Below are 20,218 nucleotides of genomic sequence, written 5' to 3'. Positions count from 1 at the left end.
ACCAATTCCTGGAGTTCACTCAGACTTATGTCCATCGAGTCGGTGATGCCATCCAGCCATCTCATCCTCTGTCGTCCCCTTCTCCTCCTGCCCCTAATCCCTCCCAGCATCAGGGTCTTTTCCAATGAGTCAACTCTTCGCATGAGGTGGCCAAAGTATTGAAGTTTCAGCTTTAGCATCAGTTCCATGTATAACTATCCCCAGAGTGGGAGCCTTGTACAGTAGACAGGACAGTCAGCTAGGTGGGTTCAGCTTCACATCTTTCCCTGAGAAGGAAGGTGATGATACTTTCATACATATGCTATCATTGACTTATTCAGGGTATTTGTTCGCTCTCAGTTCTCTCTCTGTGGTAAAAGCATTATCTTTGCTCTGTTTTTCAGAAAACAAACATTTCCTAAAGTTATTAGCTGAAAACAAAACTTAATGAGATCCATTTCGATGATTCCCCACGAAAATGATTGTCATGTGGATAGCTAACCCCCCTGTGGTATTTAAGCTGCCTGCAAATTTTTATAATTATTTTGTCAATACCCCTCAATGCTGCCAGGTAAACACTTCAGACCAAATTTAATATCTTTTCTAACAAAAATATGAGCAGATTGCCTCACTGATTTTGACATATTATACTTTTTTTGGATGCTGTTCTGTAAGTGAGAGAAGGGAGAATTGAATGATCAGTAAACTTTGATAGCAAAGATAATTATGGAAGCAGTGTTCTGAGAATGGTGAGCACGGGCACAATGGGACTTTCCTACAAAAGCAAAAATGGCTATTTTGCAGATCCTGATTCAGTATCTGCTGTCAGTACACCCTGCCTTCTTTCTGACTGAAAAACAATTTCAGTTTAGTTCATCTTTTAATATGAAGAAGAAATGGAAGGTTTATGGTCTTGTTTTCCTTTTTTTTTCTTTTCTATTTTAAGACATGAAGCTAAATCTAGTAAGCTTAGATTTCAGTGACAACTCTAGTTAAAGAATAATCGTCTCAGTTTTCAATGTTGAAGATGAAAATGCACTTAAGTGCAAAATCTTATCTTCCTGGAATGGTGGTTGGCCTCTATAGTGTAATTTTCAAGTAGGAAAGAATTATTAGTGTCCTGTAATTGGGGGGATTTGGGGATGGCCAGAAGAGAAAGACTGGATTTCTCCACACATTTTTGTTCTCAATATGAGAGTTGCACTGCAGCCATATATTTAACCTGATGATTATAAATATCAATTTTTTTCTTTTTACTTTCAACTTTTGCTCTGAAAATGCGAAAAAATCTTAAAGTATGAATCTTAACAATGGTGATTATTAATCTTTAAACATTCCAAACTTTCATAAGAAATTTTAAAGCCAATTAAGGAATTCTTTGTTCTGTTGAGATAGAATAAGTTTTTTAGATGGTATCTTCCCAAAGATACCGTTACTGAAAGAAGGTCGACATTATTGAAGAAAGTGAACAATAAAGATTCATAAGTTTTTATAATGTAGATTCTGAATCGGTCAACAACATTGTCTGATTGCTCAGTTCTCTACAAATTCTGCCTGACTATATTATACTGCTACAAATAAGCAATTTGGGGATTGCTTGTTTATTTTCTTACACGGCAGTTACATTGGCATGAAAGCAATACACTACATGAAATTTATTCTTAGCTTTTCAAATGTGTTGAAGCAGACTCTATAATTGGGAACCGTGTGTTGTGAATACCTGAGTATACACTTGCTTTAAGATTTTTAAAAAGAGATGAATTGTTGCTTATAGAAATTCCTGAGGACAAATAAGCCATGTCCAGAAATGCTACCATCATTATATTTGCTTTTCTTTTATTTACAGTAACCAATTTTATTGTCATAAAATCCCCTTAATGTTTATTTCTCTGTCTGTATGTGTGTGTGTATGTGTATATGTAGCCCTGGGTAGCCCAGCTGTTACAAGCACTATCCAAAACACTGAAAAAGAAGTCATGTTTTATAACGATATGTCAGATCTTATTTTGACATATGTTTGCTTGCTCACTTGGTTGACCTCCCATACCATGTTGTTTAAATAGAAGATTTTAGAGAAGATAACTATTTTCATCCCACTCCTGACCCTAGTCAGTCAGTCAGTCAGTCAGATCAGTTGCTCAGTCATGTCCGACTCTTTGTGACCCCATGAACTGCAGCAAGCCAGGCCTCCCTGTCCATCACCAACTCCCGGAGTCCACCCAGACCCATGTCCATTAAGTTGGTGATGCCAAACAATTTCATCCTCTGTCTTCCCCTTCTCCTCCTGCACTCAATCTTTCCCAGCATCAGGGTCTTTTCAAATGAGTCAGTTCTTCGCGTCAGGTGGCCAAAGTACTGGGGTTTCAGCTTCAGCATCAGTCCTTCCAATGAATATTCAGGACTGATTTCCTTTAGGATGGACTGGTTGGATCTCCCTGCGGTCCAAGGGACTCTCAAGAGTCTTCTCCAACACCACGGTTCAAAAGCATCAACTCTTCAACACTCAGCTTTCTTTATACTCCAACTTTCACATCCATACATGACCACTGGAAAAACCATAGCCTTCACTAGATGGACCTTTGTTGGCAAAGTGATGTCTCTTCTTTTTAATATGCTGTCTAGGTTGGTCATAACTTTCCTTCCAGGAAGCAAGCATCTTTTAATTTCATGGCTGCAATCACCATCTGCAGTGATTTTGGAGCCCAGAAAAATAAAGTCAGCCACTGTTTCCACTGTTTCCCCATCTATTTGCCAAGAAGTGATGGGACTGGATGGCATGATCTTAGTTTTCTGAATGTTGAGCTTTAAGCCAACTTTTTCACTTTCCTCTTTCACTTTCATCAAGAGGCCCTTTAGTTCCTCTTCACTTTCTGCCATAAGGGTGGTGTCATCTGCATATCTGAGGTTATTGATATTTCTCCTGGCAATCTTGATTCCAGCTTGTGCTTCTTCCAGCCCAGCGTTTCTCATGATGTACTCTGCATAGAAGTTAAATAAGCAGGGTGACAATATACGGCTTTGACGTACTCCTTTTCCTATTTGGAACCAGTCTGTTGTTCCATGTCCAGTTCTAATTGTTGCTTCCTAACCTGTATACAGATTTCTCAAGAGGCAGGTCAGGTGGTCTGGTATGCCTATCTCTTTCAGAATTTTCCACAGTTTATTATGATCAACACAGTGAAAGACTTTGGCATCGTCAATAAAGCAGAAATAGATGTTTTTCTGGAACTCTTGCTTTTCGATGATCCAGTGGATGTTGGCAATTCGATCTCGGGTTCCTCTGCCTTTTCTAAAACCAGCCTGAACATCTGGAAGTTTGAATGAACTTCAGTCTGCACTTATATTTAGAAGATATAATTAAAATAATTATATATTTTCATTATGTATATCTATTCTTATTCTATAGGCATTTTCCCCCTAAAATTAGTTATACAAATGGCATTAAATTGAGTGGTATTCCAAGGCTCTATCAAAAAGCTACATACACTTTTGGAAATATAAAAATATCATCTTAAATTTCCTGTTGATGTACAGAAGCATTATTATTAACCAACAGTTTCCATTATAGAGTAGGATTATTTTTCTAATTTGTCATTAGAGTCCAATAAGAAAGGCCACTGTTATCCTGAAATCCCATGTGAGGGCCATTTTGTATTAAGTAGCCAAATATTTATAACCTTATGTCTGTCTTGTGAAGATAACTTTATATTTCAAATACCAAAGGTACAGTAAAAGAAAAGTGGGCTTATGAGTGTTTGTTACTCATATAAGTGTTTGCAAATCTAGATTATGTGGGTCAAAAGATTGGAATGGAGGAGAAAATAATGGCATTAACTCTTTCCAAGAATTGCAAATAAAAATAACCATTAGGTGATTACAATTGATTACTAGTTACTCTTGCTTAATTAAAAGTTTTACATCATTTTAATATACATCATTTGTAATATCAATTAAATTTTGTTTGAAAATAGATTTTACTTCAAGGTTATAAATACTGGATAAAAGAGGTTAACTCTATAGGAAACCTAGTTGCTACAAAACTGAGACTGAGCACATTAGATTTTTTAATATTCAAATGTACATAGAAAGAGCTAAAATGTCTATTACTAATTTTAAAGCAATTTATTTCTAAAAGAACAACTAAAGGGAGACTCCCCTATGTTTTTTATTTGTTGATCTGATCTTTGTAATAATGCTTGATTAAGATTGAAATTACCATAAATAGATTTCAATAATACTATCTTTGAAATACTGGTTGCAAGCTCCCTGGTCTGTGGTTTATTTCTTTTTATTTTAGAAAGAAATGGTATAACACCATAAAATCACAAGATAATGAAATTTATACTAAACAAAAATTTATTTGAATTAAACAAAAGGAAAAGTCCTCCCGCTTTCCACTGTTGTTTCACTTCACCTCAGTTCAGTCGCTTAGTCGTGTCCGACTCTTTGCAACCCTATGAACCACAGCACGCCAGGCCTCCCTATCCATCACCAACTCCTGGAGTCCATCCAAACCCATGTCCATTGAGTCGGTGATGCCATCCAACCATCTCATCCTCTGTTGTTCCCTTCTCCTCCTGCCTGCAATCTTTCCCAGCATCAGGGTCTTTTCAAATGAGTCAGTTCTTCACATCAGGTGGCCAAAGTATTGGAGTTTCAGCTTCAACATCAGTCCTTCCAATGAACACCCAGGACTAATTTCCTTTAGGATGGACTGGTTGGATCTCCTTGCAGTCCAAGGGACTCGCAAGAGTCTTCTCCAACACCACAATTCAAAAGCATCAATTCTTTAGTGCTCAGCTTTCTTTATAGTCCAACTCTCACATCCATACATGACCACTGGAAAAATCATAGCCTTGACTAGACGGACATTTGTTGGCAAAGTGATGTCTCTGCTTTTTAATATGCTGTCTAGGTTGGTCATAACTTTCCTTCCAAGGAGTAAGCGTCTTTTAATTTCATGGCTGCAATCACCATCTGCAGTGATTTTGGAGCCCAGAAAATAAAGTCAGCCACTGTTTCCCCATCTATTTGCCATGAAGTGATGGGACTGGATGCCATGATCTTAGTTTTCTGAATGTTGAGCTTTAAGCCAACTTTTTCACTTTCCTCTTTCACTTTCATCAAGAGGCTCTTTAGTTCCTCTTCACTTTCTGCCATAAGGCTGGTGTCATCTGCATATCTGAGGTTATTGATATTTCTCCCGGCAATCTTGATTCCAGCTTGTGTTTCCTCCAGGCCAGCATTTCTCATGAGGTACTCTGCATATAAGTTAAATAAACAGGGTGACAATATACAGCCTTGACATACTCCTTTTCCTATTTGGAACCACTCTGTTGTTTCATGTCCAGTTTTAACTGTTCCTTTGATTAGAGAACTACATATGCTATTAACTGTGCATTGAATGGCAAACTTGGGTTGAAATGCTGTTTACTTATCAAAGTTTATACTTATAAATGTATTACTTAAATTATAGATATGAATATTATACATTTCAATAACAAAACTTGTCTGTCTTTAGAACAGTATTTTTTTTTCCTGTTTTTAAGAATTTAGGACCTTTAGGAAAGTTACTCTCTGGAAGATCATATTTTAATTGCACTCAGCATTATGTGTCTTGAAAATCCTAAAGGGAAACAGTAAACCAGTTTAATTTAAAAGGAATCCTGGAATGGATACCATTTTCTTCAGGCACTGCAGACTAACAGCCACTGAATGTTATACACAGGTCAGTCCCTGTGCCAACTACCTTAGATTATTTACCTCTGTAAATCCTTGCAGCAATTCTATTAAGTAGGGACAGTTTTGCTCCTTTTAATTTGTGAATAAAGTTTAGAAAGTCTTGCCCAAGATTACCAAGATAATTTTTGCTGGAACTTACATTTATACCTGAAGCCCTTTGACTCCAATCCCTCACCTCAATCAAGGAGCTATACTCCTTGCTCCAAATGGTGACAAAGAAAATGTCAGTCATCAAAACGAATTCATTCCATATGAGTGAAAGAGGCATTGAGGACATTCTATTCCATTTCTACCAATATCTGTGGGTATGTTTAACAGATTAAGAGACTGGAGTCAAATTTAGCACATTTTAGGCCATCCTAAGAGCTCATCATTCATTGCCCCCTTATTGAAAATAACCCTGTTCATTCTGTGGCAAAACCAACCACAAGTGTAACCCATTTTTATGGCTTTGAACTTAGCCCTGGGCAGACTTTATACCTCCGCAGCGGCCTTGACACAACTCTGAGCTGGCATTCCTTAGGGAGGAGTGAGGCAGCAGAGGTGTGCTATGACTAACTAGGCAAATCTGTTGACCTTGCCCTTGTAGGGCCCGTCTGCTTCACTGCACAGCACGTGTGGCTTCTGCGCACTGTGGAAGGTGGCTTTCCTGTGGATCCCCATCTGCTCTTGGATTTTTCACCTGTTCTTTTGGGGAGAATTAGGTGTGATCCCTATATTGACCTCTAAAATTTCTTGAAATGTGACTTCAGAATGCCATAGGTTCAATCACATGAGAGAAGACAGAGATATTTTTATAATAAATATTATTTCAATGTGCAAATAAGTCATTTTATATTTTGGTAACACTCCAGGTGAAAGAATTAGTGACTGAAAAAGAAAAAGAATCCAAAAACTTTCTGGGAAAGTAGTAAGCTAGTGAAATATCTGTAGGAGAATTTGGAGTAAACTTTGTAAGAGAATTTGTGAGTAAAATGGAAAAATATAGGGTACCTTTTAGTTTTGCAGAATTCCAAGTGAAGTTCTGAATTTCATATATATAGCTACTATATATATATGTATGTATATATACACATACATCTATATATTTATAGTGTGATGCTCAGTTGTGTCTAACTTTTTGGGACCCCATGACTGTAGCCTGCCAAACTCCTTTGTCCATGGAATTTTCCAGGCAAGAATACTGGAATGAGTTGCCATTTCCTCCTCCAGAGGATCTTCCCCACCCAGGAATAGAACTCACATCTCCTATGGCTCCTGCATTGGCAGGTGGATTCTTTACCACTGAGCAACAGGGATATCTCTTTATAGATAGAGCTACTGTTAATCTAATTCTTATCCTCAGATTTTTTTTTCCTTCTCTATCCCATTAACTGAGCCAATGAGGTTTGGCCCAGATTTCAACATCCACCCAATGTATTTTTCAAGTTCTAATTGATAAGAATGCCTTAACCACTAAATCATTTGGAAATAGTTGCAATTCTCAATTTACAAATCCTTAGAACAATACCTTCATTAACATGCTGTACCTCAAAAATATTTTTAGTAATTCTTTTCATTCTCATTTTCATATTATTTTCTCCAATGTACTCCCTTTCCCTTCTTTCCTCCTCTTTTCAAAATGTATTTTTCTCATCTCTATTGTATACCATAGCCAAATTTTCTCTTCTTCTCCCATTATTTCCCCTCTTGTTTGAAATTGGAGAAGAGAAGGCAAGCAATGGACTATGACTTATAAACTCCGGCTATATTTTAAATTCCTCTATTGATTGTTTTCCCTTCTTTCTAGTTTATCTCCCTGTTAATAAACACTATTTACATAACTTCCCCCCATCTCCTGCTTCTTTTAAAGTTTTCTCCTCTTGGGTAACATTGACAAAACACAGCTTTGGGACTCCTTATCCCTATTTATTTGGACCATTTCTCCTTACTTGGCTGACATACTTGTTCTAGGCCTCTTCATCTTACCTGGCCACCAAAATAAATACCTGGCCCCTGACCTAATGTACTTAACAGACATCAGTTTGTTTTCTGCTATCTTTCCTCTGATCTAGCATCTTTGGCACTGGCTCTTTTTAACCCTTTAAGGATTTGATTTCTTTTCTTCTTCCAAAAAGCTTTGACTGACTCTCCATTTGTTAATTCACTTTTTGATCTATAGTCTCCTCTCACTCCAGAACTTTAACGATTATTTTCTAGAATTCAACAACTAGGGTCTTTACTTCCATCTCCTTAACCTGATGGATCACAGTGAGTTTGCAGATATGAACTGAAGGAACAAAGTAGGAATCCTATGGATGAGGCACTTAGCACCAAAGAAGACTCTAGGGCTACTGAAATCCCCTGTGGGTTGGTAAGCTATCTGTAAGTTTCTTTTGCACAGTACTGTCCTAATTCACTTCCTATTGGGGGCCTTTGCTCTTTACCCAGCTCAGTAGTAAAGAATCCTCCTGCCAGTGCAGGAGATGCTGGAGTGCAGGAGACAACAGAGACATAGGTTCGATCCCTGGGTCAGAAAGATCCCCTGCAGTAGGAAATGGCAACCCATTCCAGTATTCTTGCCTGAAAACTTCCATGGAAAGAGAAGCCTGAAAGGCTACGGTCCATAGTGTCACAAAGAGTCAGACATGACTGAGCAACTGAGCACTCATGCATGCACAGAAAAAGACTCCAGACTTCTTATTTAGCACAGTGTGAATTTTTCACTGTAAGGTGACAGATGAGAAGAAGAAATACTACACTAAGAACATAAAGGGAGCAGAGTATTTAGTTATAATTGTTCCCATTTACCAGACATACCAGTCTGTCCTCTTGTGTTGAGCAAAATTAATTTGAAGGCTTGATCAGGACAGCTGTAATAGCAAGAATGACTGGAAGAGGACTTAAAGGTGTGTGGGTGGGTTGGGGGGAGGGACTAAGAGCAATTGTGTTCCCACTGCACCTGAAGGATGAAGGGATGCAACATGTCTGCATATGTGTAAGGTATGGGGGTTGGGGTGGACGTCATTCCCTTGTTTTATGTGCAGCGTCAGGGAAGCATTTAATATGCATCTCTCCTCCTGCAAACTCCAACATGTATGTGCTGTGTGTGCTTAGTCGCTCAGTCCTGTCCAACTCTTTGAGACCCCATGGACTGCAGCACCCCCAGGCTCCTCTGTCCATGGGGATTCTCAGGCAAGAAGACTGGAGTGGGTAGCTGTTTCCTTCTCCAGGAGATCTTCCCAACCCAGGGATTGAATCCAGGTCTCCCACATTGCAGGCAGATTCTTTACCAGCTGAGCCACCAGGGAAGCCCAAGAGTACTGGAGTGGGTAGCCTATCCCTTCTCCAGGGCATCTTCCTGACCCAGGAATCGAACTGGGGTCTCCTGCATTGCAGGCAGGTTCTTTACCAGCTGAGCTACCAGGCAGGCTCAAACTTCAAGATATTTGATGGCTAAAAAAAAAAAAAAAACTACAAAAAAAAAAATACCCAGCCAACAAACAAACACACACAGTCCCTGGAACTTTATATAACACAAAGCAAAGAGACTGATTCTTGCACTCTGATGAAGTCAAGCCCAAATTTATTACAAAAGAAAGTTGCTGGGGCACTTAAGTCTTGTTTATTTTTTCTCACCTGAAAGTGGGATCTTCCAAAGAATAATCTTCAGAATATTCTGGGGAACATTCATTTTATTTGTGGTCATCAGTTCAGTTCATTTCAGTCGCTGAGTTGTGTCCGACTCTTTGCGACCCCATGAATCGCAGCACGCCAGGCCTCCCTGTCCATGACCAACTCCCAGAGTTCACTCAGACTCACGCCCATTGAGTCAGTGATGCCATCCAGCCATTTCATACTTTGTCGTCCCCTTCTCCTCATGCCCCCAATCCCTCCCAGCATCAGGATCTTTTCCAATGAGTCAACTCTTCGCATGAGGTGGCCAAAGTACTGGAGTTTCAGCTTTACCATCATTCCTTCCAAAGAAATCCCAGGGCTGATCTCCTTCAGACAACCCCTCTTCTAGTACTGGCAACTACAAAGTCTACTAACCAATGTGCTTAGTCGCTCAGTCGTGTCTGACCCCATGGACTATAGCCCACCAGGCTCCTCTGTCCATGAGGATTCTCTAGGCAAGAATACTGGAGTGGGTTTCCATGCCCTCCTCCAGGGAATCTTCCCAACCCAGGATTGAACCCAGGTCTCCCGCATTGCAGGCGGATTCTTTACTGTCTGAGCCACCAGGGAAGCCCACTAAACATTAGGAAAGGAGTATGTGGACTGTGTGTATCTGTGTATCATGTGTGTGTGTTGCCTTAGAAATGGGTAATCTTCTCTAAAGCCATGTTGTCATAGCTTTTGTCCTTGGGATCGTAGCCTGGAACCAGGCTTTCTTGCTTGAGGCCATTTTGTAAGACAGATTCAGCTCCTTGTTTCCAGGTACTGCCATTCTCAAGGTTTTCCTGAGGAAAATAGAGAGACACATATTAGTGGAACAGTCTTAATGTATCCCAAATCAAACTGAGGGAATCTTGCTCACACCTTCCCTTTTGAAAAAGAAAAAAAGATAAATATGAAAGCAGCACAAATAACTCTGACCCAGGGCACTTCCCAATTGGTAGCTTTGGTGCCTCAATCCATGTAGGTGCCATTTCTAATGATGATAATAATAATAATAACAGAGCAGTTTGGTGAGCTGGTGGCCCAGACAGTAAAGAATCTGCCTGCAATGCAGGAGACCCAGGTTCGATCCCTAGGTTGGGAAGATCCCTTGGAGAAGGGAATGGCTACCCACTCCAGTATTCTTGCATAGAAAATCCCATGGACAGAGGATCCTGACATGCTACAGTCCATGGGGTCACAAAGAGTCAGACACAACTGAGCCAGTAATTGCATCGCACAATGTATCAATGCATGGAGTGAAGACATTTATGTCTCTAGTACAATAGTCCTGTGAGGCAGTAGTATTACTTGCTTAGGAGAGACAAATTTGAGTCTCAGAAGGTGGTCACCCTCTTCCTTTCCATGAACAGCAAGTCTTCTGGTCACAACAGGGGCCCTGTATGCGAACTCTGCAGAAGGCTGCTCAGTGTTATTTCTTGGCAAAGGAGCCCAGTAGTGACAAGTAAGTGTCCCCTCCCACTCTAGACTCAGCCTTGAAAACAGAAGCTGCCTGCATCAGCAAGATTTCCCGTTTATCTCAGGAAATTTGTGCCCAGGATGATGTCTGTAAAGCAGTAAATAACATTATTCTTTTTTTTCTAGAACTTCCTCAAGCTCCATTTATCCAAACAATACACTGCTTAGCCAGCTGCCTTGTCAGCAAATAGGCTGCCTTCCCATTCCAAGCCCCTGTCAAGAAGGTGCTCTCCTTAGCAAAAACTATGAAACTCAGCTTTACTTCACATACATGTTATTATGGGCTTTGGGTAGGGGGGAAGCAGATGACAACTTAAGAGGTGTGATAAGGGCAAAGAGTCCCTCTCCTAGAGTACTGAAAGAGTGAAATATCTGGGCTTGAAAGAAAGATAATAAGCCCTCACTTTAAGGGAAAAAAATTCCTGCCTGTAATCTGACTGAGAGGACAGACATGGATAAAAGCAGCTGCAAACCCAACAGGAATCATTGCTTCTGTCAAGGTCCTGGCATTATCAGATGCCATAGTAACTCTGAGTGATTACTGCTCTTCCACCAAAGCTGCCGCAGATGGTTTTGTCTCCAGTCCCTCTTCCCTAACTTAGACCGCTCTTAGAATCCTCCAGCAGAAACACCAACCTTACCCTTTTGTTGAGGGTGGCAATCCCTGGCTCCCCTGGGATGTCCCGGCCCTGCTTCCTATATCAAGTCAGTAAGTCCAATCTGGTTTGACTTCAGGCTGTTATGGTCATGGGCTGATGTGACCTTAATCATACTTGGACAGCATCTCTAGACCTTAATAGCAATGGGACAATTTCCCTCACCCTGTGTGGTCTAACCATGATTCTTGGAAGGATAAGAGGAGAGCTGGGAGATAGTATGTAACCTGCTGCTTCTCTGTCTGAGAAGTTCCACCAATAAATCTTACTTTATATTTACACTGCGTGACATACCAGACATGTTCATGTCCAGGTCACACTGCATGGTCTCCCCTTTGTTCTCAGATAAAAGCTGAAGTTCCAAAAGTGTTAAAGTTGCTCAATCATGTCCTACTCTTTGCAACCCCATGGACTATACAGTCCATGGAATTCTCCAGGCCAGAATACTGGAGTGGGTAGCTGTTCCCTTCTCCAGGGGATCTCCCCAATCCAGGAATTGAACCCACGTCTCTCACCTTGCAGGCAGATTCAGGGAAACCTAAGAATACTGGAGTGGGTAGCCTATCCCTTCTCCAAGGATTCCCCCAGGGTCTTCACAACCCAGGAATCAGTCCTGGGTCTCCTCTCCTGCATTGCAGGTGGATTCTTTACCAGCTGAGCTACCAGAGAATTTAGCTGAGGTAACTGAAGTGGAAAAGCAGATTCTTTCAGATTGTCCTATCCACCAGCTACCTTCCCAACTCCCAGCCTTGCACATGGTTTAAATGGGCAGAAACGGAATCCTTTTGAGCCAATTCACATTGTTCAGAAGCTCAAACATCAGCTTACCTGCTCTGTTCCACTGTCATGCTGAACTCCACACCAGCACAGTGTTTTGTATTTCTTAGACCAAAAGCAAAATAAATTGCAGACTGGTCTAATTAGCAGTGGTGGAATATCCTTGCCCTTTTGGAGACCTAATAATAAAAGGAAAAATGGATTAGGTGTTGCACGCTTCCAAGAGTTCCTTTAAGGATTGTCCATTTGAGAACTAGGTCAGTCTTTTTGTGGTGAACCCCAAATCATGCCTGTAAGATGGGTACCTCGTTTGGCAATGCATAAGACTAGCCTATGTCTTCCTTGGCCCCAAGAAGAGGAAAGTATGTAACTGACCTGTTAGGAAGCTGATGATTACTCCAGCAGCTATGCATCCCAGGCAGCCCACGGTGCTGTAGTGCAGGTAGGAGAGGGCATACCAGGTCTCAGCGATGGCGGGTCTGTGAAGAACAGCAGCATATACTCAGTTCTGAGTGTGAAGTCATGATTCACAGTGACTAAGAGGATGGCTGAGGGCTCGGCATTTCTTAAAATGGTCTTCCCTGGCGGCTCAGTGGTGATGAGCCAATGATCAACCAGGTATGATCCCTGATTGGGAAGATCCCCTGGAGGAGAAAATGGCAACCCACTCCAGTATTCTTGCCTAGGGAATCCCGAGGACAGAGGAATCTGGCAGGCTACAGTCTATGGGGTCACAAACAGTCGGACATGACTGAGCAACTAAACAACAATCTCTCAAAACCCCAAAGCTTATCTTTTTGCCATTTGATAGTTTTTTTTTAAATAACTGACTGTAGAGTGTTTTATATTTCACTCAACTCAATCCATTCCTGCATTACAAGTCCTACTACTACACCACAATTGCAATAAAGACCATGCTTTCCATTTCAGACATTTACTAAGCCCAGATTTAGTGTCAGAAATTGTGACAGACACTGGAGATTAAAGATAAGTAAGCCACAAAGTCTACATATAAGAGTTAACAATCATAAAATAGACCAGCACCCCTTCGTAGAAGAACAACAAAGGATTTGGAAAATATTCAGAAAGAGTGTTAAACCCAGGCTGATATGTGAGATGATGCCTCAGCTTGTTTTAAAAAAATGCTGCTGCTGCTGCTAAGTCTCTTCAGTCGTGTCTGACTCTGTGCGACCCCATAGACGGTAGCCTACCAGGCTCCTCCATACTTGGGATTCTCCAGGCAAGAACGCTGGAGTGGGTTGCCGTTTCCTTCTCCAATGCATGAAAGTGAAAAGTGAAAGTGAAGTAGCTCAGTCATGTCTGACTCTTAGCGACCCCATGGACTGCAGCCTACCAGGCTCCTCCGTCCATGGGAGTTTCCAGGCAAGAGTACTGGAGTGGGTTGCCATTGCCTTCTCCATTTTAAAAAATACTTAGCTGTTATTCAAGCAAAAAAAAAAAAAAAAAAAAAAGGTTTGTTAGAGCCAGGATTCAGCTTTCCAAGAAAAAATATAGAATAAGCACAGGAGGAAGGAAGAAATAGCGTAGTGGACCTGAGAACTGAGACTTCCAATTAACGCTCTTGCCAAGTTCATCCTTGGGCACCAGGATGCAGAGGAATGCATATTTATGTAAAGCTGGAACGCTGGGGCACTCTTTATTGTTGGGTACCGTCCAGAACAACTCTCTCTTAGGAGAGCAAGATGGTCTCCTCAGACTTAGCATGAAGTATGCACCTTTCTCTAACTTGGTGACCGTCTCTCTGGGACCTGACGCCATCTTTAAGGTGAGAATACCTGCTGGACAGCACCGGAGGCACCGATTCCGTCACGTTTGATAGGCCACACTGGTCAGTCGACAAAGGCAAAGGCCATGTCTTAGAGGCTGGTGCAGGGTAAATGAAGGCCCCGATGGCCACCCAAAATGACAAGAGGATTCCGGTCAGAAGGCCTGCTAGGGCACCCTTGAAAAAGAAAAGCAAAAGTTAATGAGAGATCTGACCATTGAAAGATCAAAGCCATTGAAAGAATAATGAGATGAAAAGCCTTCTGTCTCAGACATTCTGGCTTTCTACCCCCAATCCTGGCCACTTGTGCTCAAAACAGCACACTGCCTGCCTTCAAACTCCCACAGTGAGCTTTATTTAGGAATACATTGTTCCTTAAATGAAGACATTGGAGGATTTTATTGTGGTCATTTTATGTAAATTTTAGCAGGATTTATTTTCCTCTTTTTGGCTTCTCCATCCTATCACTAAAAAATACTTGTTGAATCTCAGTTCCCAGAAGAAGAGTTTCAGAAATTCAGGAAAACCTCAGATAATGGAGACACTGGGGTCATTTTCCCTTGACATCCATTGTAGCTTGTGATATAGAAATTTTTATTCCTGTATCTCTTCTCAGGTGATGCTGGTCATGTCCTTGGACTCCCAAGTTTAGAGTTTTTGGTTTGAGTCTAAATGTTAGTCATGTCAGTTAAGGGTCATACTTCTTGATAAAAAGTTAAAAGTCAGTGAGTCACTCACTTCTCCTTCCAAGGAAACAGAATAACCCAGCAGGGATGAGGACCACCGAAAACTAAAACTGAATCTTGCTGGTCTCTGCCAGATAGCTGAGCTTTCTCTGTGATAGAAAACAACTTGTTGGTTTCTCTATTTACTCATAAAAACGTCTCTTCAGTTACAGTACCAGAATGTTCTGTTTGTTATTGTTTAGGGAAGCTAAAGCAATGAATGAGACTTGACTACTAGAGCCCTTGGACTGCACCGCACGTTTGCTGTCACGTCTGACTCTGCAGCGCTGTGGACTGTAGCCTAACAGGCTCCTCTGTCCATAGTATCTTCCTGCCAAGAATACTGGAGTGGGTTGCCATTTCCTCCTCCAGTGATCTTCTAGACCCATAGATCGAACCCACATCTCTTGCATCTCCTGCGTTGGCAGGTGGATTCTTTATCACTAGTGCCACCAGATGCTATAAATTAATGATCAGAAAAGTATTTGCAATAACTGAGCATTGTATTATATTTCCAAATAAGTGTTCCTTTTTAGTTATTTTTACTACACAGTCATCCAACCAATATTTACTTAAGGACATACCATTAGCTTGTACTGGGGCTTCCCCAGTGATGCTACGTGGTAAAGAAGAAACTGCCTGCCAATGCAGGAGACATAAGAGATGTGCGTTTGATCCCTGGGTTGGGAAGATTCCCTGGAGGAGGGCATGGAAACCCACTCCAGTATTCTTTCCTGGAGAATCCCATGGACATAGGAGCCTGGCGGGCTATAGTCCATAATGTCACAAAGAGTTGGACACGACTGAAGTGACTTAGCACTCATGCACACACATTAGCTTGTATGGTATCTAGTATCTGTACCTTTGTCAAAACCAAGAATACCCAGCTATTAAAATATGTAGGCTGGTCTCCTCTCTCCTTCTTCAATTAGTTAATTAGCTTAATTAAGTTACTTATAATTTGGGGTAACTAAATATAGAAAAGAAAATTTATACTTTTAAAGTTTTCAAAGTTGGGTTTTAAATAAACTATTTCTGATCTTAGTATCTGTTTTATATTTCATTTTGTGGGCTCTTAATTTAGAGAAGACAACTTAAACCCTAAAGAGTTAGCATTGATGCCATAAAATATGATATTTCATGACTGGCTTTTACTTTGTTTTCTGCTCTTAATACAGACTCACAGATTAAGAGATTGGAGGGCTAGTGCTCTATTTAGATCTACTATGGAAAGAAGACCTCATTTTTTTCTGGCAAAGACAAATGGCCTTTCCAAGGAGGACTGAGACAAGAGTGGCTGGGCCCGATCTCAGCTGGAAGTGTGCAGAAGGGTGTGGGAGACTTACCTTCCAGTTCACAAAAGGGAACAGAATTCCCAGAGAGAACAAGCCCAGCATCGGCCCCCCACACATGCCGTGGATGCTGAGGGCAGCCTGTGGAGCAAAGCAGATCAGATCAACAAACTATATTCCCCTGAATCTGTGGCCCACCCAGGACCAGCTCCCTTTCTTGGACATGTGGTGAAATACGGTCCTAGTCCTGACTGTGTGCTTTCTCAAAATTAATTATGTGCTTTCTCAAAATCATTTCTCGCTTCTGGGCTCATTGATAAGCATTACATAAAAAAACAAAAATATCTATAAACATACGTGTGTGTGTGTGTGTGTGAACACAGACAATTTGGATTGAGTAGAATAAGTTTTCCCGCAAGCTGGAAATTACTGATTTGTTTATATTTTCTATCTTGTCAAAAAGCTTTTGTAGGGGGGTGGGAGAGAGGTCCAAGTGGGAGGGGATATATGTATACATATGACTGACTTGCTTCATTGTACAGCAGAAACTAACTAAGGGGATTGTAACACAGTTTTTAAAAAGAAAGCTTTTTTAATAATTTATTTAATAAATATATCTATAACTTGGTTGCCTATCTTATGCAGTTGATCCAGTTGTTTTCATTTAGTTTGAACAACTCTATTATTTTGACAATAATTATTAACCCACTCTTGCTATTTCACCAGAATACCTCAAGGATGTTGCAGCATTAATTTGGAACATGGTGGGGAGGCCATTGGATACTCCATATCCTATATCCCATTGTTATGGCTCCGTCTCCTTTGTATATAGAGGGAGTTTGGCAAATGCATTTCCATCTCTCTTAGCCATTAAGTTGTTGAACCCAGTGAATTGGCAATGGGTTTTAATTAAACTAGTTTTCTATCAACTTATATAGTTTTGTACCATAGCTTTTCGAAAGTCTTTAACATACACAGTCACTGATAAGCCTGGAAGGGAACATGTTACTTAAGTATATGCATGCGTGCACACACAAACGCACACACAAACACACACACAAAGCTACTCTGCAATGCAACCCTAGTTCTATCCATACAACTACAGGGCTGTTAGATCAAGGGGCTGTGATAAGAATGCTCTAAACATTTTATACATCTTTTCTGTTTGTCAGGCACCAGCTCCATGTCTTATGTGTCAGATAATAGAGATGAACTAACTTGGCACTCTAAACAAATGATCTCATTTCATTCCCACAATTACCCTGCTTAGTTGATAGCACTAACTGGATTTTACAGATGAGAAATTTGGACTGAAAGAAAGCATATTCAAGGTATACTCTCAGAATGTTGCAGAGGTGAGATTTAAAAGTCTGAAGTCAGTTTTGTTTGGCTCTAAAACCCATATTTTCTCTTCTAAAAGCAAGTCCCACCTAAAAAAAGACAAAAGCATGGACAACCATCATGGTCTCCTTTTTTCTGTTTAAGGGAAAAAAGTTCTTTGAAAGAGCTCATCACTAAGAGAATATTTAGATTCTCATTTTGACTCTGCCACATGTAAATATGATCTGGTGAAACTTCAGTTATTAATTCAGATTTATTTTACTTCAGAGAGTCTTCTTTCTCTAATAAAATAAAATAGAAGTAGGCCCAAAGGGACTTCAAGTCCAATCCAGCTATAATATAAATTCTTTTGTCCAGAAAAATGAGCTACAATGCACTGTGATGATTGCTTTTCCAGGATAATTTTTAGAGAAATCAATGCCACAGATAGATCTTTGACAAGATGGAGATAGATAAAATTACAGTAGATACTCTTCCCCAAAGTCAATACTTAATAGTCTTCACATTTTCTCTGCTGATTGATAGTATTAATTTCTAGTTGCTATGGTTGCTGAATTTGGAAGCTAACTTACTAGCTATTATATGGGAGAATCAATAAATTAGGATAAATGTTTATTTCCCTTGTAGGAGAAAAATAATGATCAATCTTTTACAAAGTCCTTGGCCAATATGCTCTGGGTAAGGGGGAAGTCTTCATGTGATAAAAGAGAAATAAATCAAAGAGTTTCTGGATTTTAAAAATACATATTTCTGTAATATACAAAACCAACTTCAATTTCTTGTCTTTCTTTTTGTCATTAAGTATGTTTTATTGAAGGAAGACAGAGCTCATTTAATAGCCCCTACCCCAATGGCCAAATCTCATTTAAGCCCCTGCTGCAAGGAGAGGATTGCAGCTAAAGAAATGTGTTTCAGTACGAGGTGTCCTAGCCTTCTCAGATGACAAATGGAGATCAAAATAACTGCTTCTAATACCTGCTTCCTAGGATTTTTGTGTGTGTGCCTGTTTGAGAGTATTCAATGTGGAATCCAATAGAATCTAAATAGAACCTGCACTCTGGAGCACATGATAATCACCCCTGAAATATTATCCACCATTATTATCATCTTACTATTATCTTCTTACCTCCCCTGTTGGTGAGCTCTCTGATCCCTGAGGTGTGTCATTTGATAGTTGGACTGTTTTGAAATCTAGAATGTACTTCTTTTTATAATACTTCGAAAGAAAGAAAGATCACCACCCACTCTCACAGAAAACAAACAGGCACTTTCTTAAATCGGGGAAAAATATAAGTGTAGAGATCGTGGTATGCATGGGAAGCCTGGAGTGCTGCAGTCCATGGGGTTGCAAACAGTCAGACGTGACTTAGCAACTGAACAACAATAACAGAGGCCATTGCAGCCCTCAGCAGAACTATTGAGTTGGCCAAAAAGTACATTCCAGTTTTCTGGAAGATCCTGAATGAACTTTTTGACCAACCCAGTAGCTGATGGCCATTAAGAAAGCAGCATAATAGATAGAATTACTTTTCCCAGAGAGAACTCCACAAATCATTAGTTACCAGATCTCCATTGGTTACTCTACTGATGTGGCTGACGAAGGTCTGTCTAGTCAAAGCTATGGTTTTTCCAGTAGTCATGTATGGATGTGAGAGTTGGACTATAAAGAAAGCTGAGAGCTGAAGGACTGATGCTTTTGAACTGTGGTGTTGGAGAAGACTCTTGAGAGTCCCTTGGACTGCAAGGAGATCCAACCCAGTCCATCCTAAAGGAAATCAGTCCTGAATATTCATTGGAAGGACTGACACTGAAGCTGAAACTCCAATTCTTTGGCCACCTATTGTGAAGAACTGACTCATTTGAAAAGACCCTGATGCTGGGAAAGATTTAAAGCAGGAGTAGAAGGGGATGACAGAGGATGAAATGATTGGATGGCATCACTGACTCAAAGGACATGAGCTTGAGTAAGCTCCAGGAGTTGGTGATGGACAGGGAGGCCTGGTGTGCTGCAGTCCATGGGATTGCAAAGAGTTGGACATGACTGAGCAACTGAACTGACTGATGCTACCTGCCCCTCCTATCATCTTCTCTCCCTGTAGATGATTCTATGGTCACATATTTAAAATGAAACAGCTTACTAGGTTTTCCCAGAGCCTTTGCTATGGTACTGTGTGCTGTAGCTTTCTGAAAGGGTAATGCATTGGAAAATTAAATGGTATATTATAGTTGTCTTTCTGCACCTGTCAAATCAGATGTCTTCAGAGAAGCAAGGAGAGCATTTTAGACACAAATCTCTCTCCTAGGAAACAACACATCAATGTGTTCATTTCTTGCCCACTGGCATCCCCTAAACTGTGTGAACTTTGTGACACACATTTTAACCAATCAGGAAAGGAAGCAAGCCTAGCATACTTATTTGAATAAGGACAAGCATCCCTCACAGCTCCCTCTTCATGGTAAGCTTGATGTGTTACACCAGTGTTGCAGGAGACCTTATCTATTCTGGAGCCTTTCATGCCTCAATGGCAAATAAGCTTAACATGGAACTATCTCTGGAAGAAAACAATTTATTGTTTCAAATTTTCACCAAATTGGACATGGTGATGCATCCTTAAAACAACATTGTTAATCAACTATACGCCAATAAAAAAATAGACAGAAAAAAGAGTAAATAATGATTGTATAAAGGGGAGAAAAAAAAGGGGCACAAAGCATCAGAGGTAACTTGGAAAATAAACCGTAAAAGGGGGCTTCCCCAATGGTTCACTGGGTAAAGAATCTACCTGCATCGCAGGAGACAAA

The 20,218-nt window shown here is 40.4% G+C and overlaps 1 protein-coding gene across 1 annotated transcript in view; it reads right to left on the bottom strand.

Moving 5' to 3' along the window:
- Positions 1-9,676: 9,676 nt before the first annotated feature.
- SLC5A12 (solute carrier family 5 member 12) overlaps positions 9,677-20,218 on the bottom strand; it is a 50,596-nt gene continuing 40,054 nt past the window's right edge. Inside the window, exons 11-15 of the mRNA XM_005890661.2 lie at positions 16,130-16,216; positions 14,069-14,235; positions 12,648-12,751; positions 12,324-12,451; positions 9,677-10,163 (exon numbers count right to left, since the gene is read on the bottom strand). Coding sequence (XP_005890723.1) covers positions 10,017-10,163; positions 12,324-12,451; positions 12,648-12,751; positions 14,069-14,235; positions 16,130-16,216 — 633 coding nt within the window. The 3' untranslated portion in view covers positions 9,677-10,016. The remainder of the gene's footprint in view (positions 10,164-12,323; positions 12,452-12,647; positions 12,752-14,068; positions 14,236-16,129; positions 16,217-20,218) is intronic.

The sequence above is a fragment of the Bos mutus genome, chromosome 15 (genome assembly GCF_027580195.1).
Source record: "Bos mutus isolate GX-2022 chromosome 15, NWIPB_WYAK_1.1, whole genome shotgun sequence".
NCBI classification, from domain to species: Eukaryota; Metazoa; Chordata; class Mammalia; order Artiodactyla; family Bovidae; genus Bos; species Bos mutus.
This window is presented reverse-complemented; position numbering and strand designations above follow the sequence as displayed.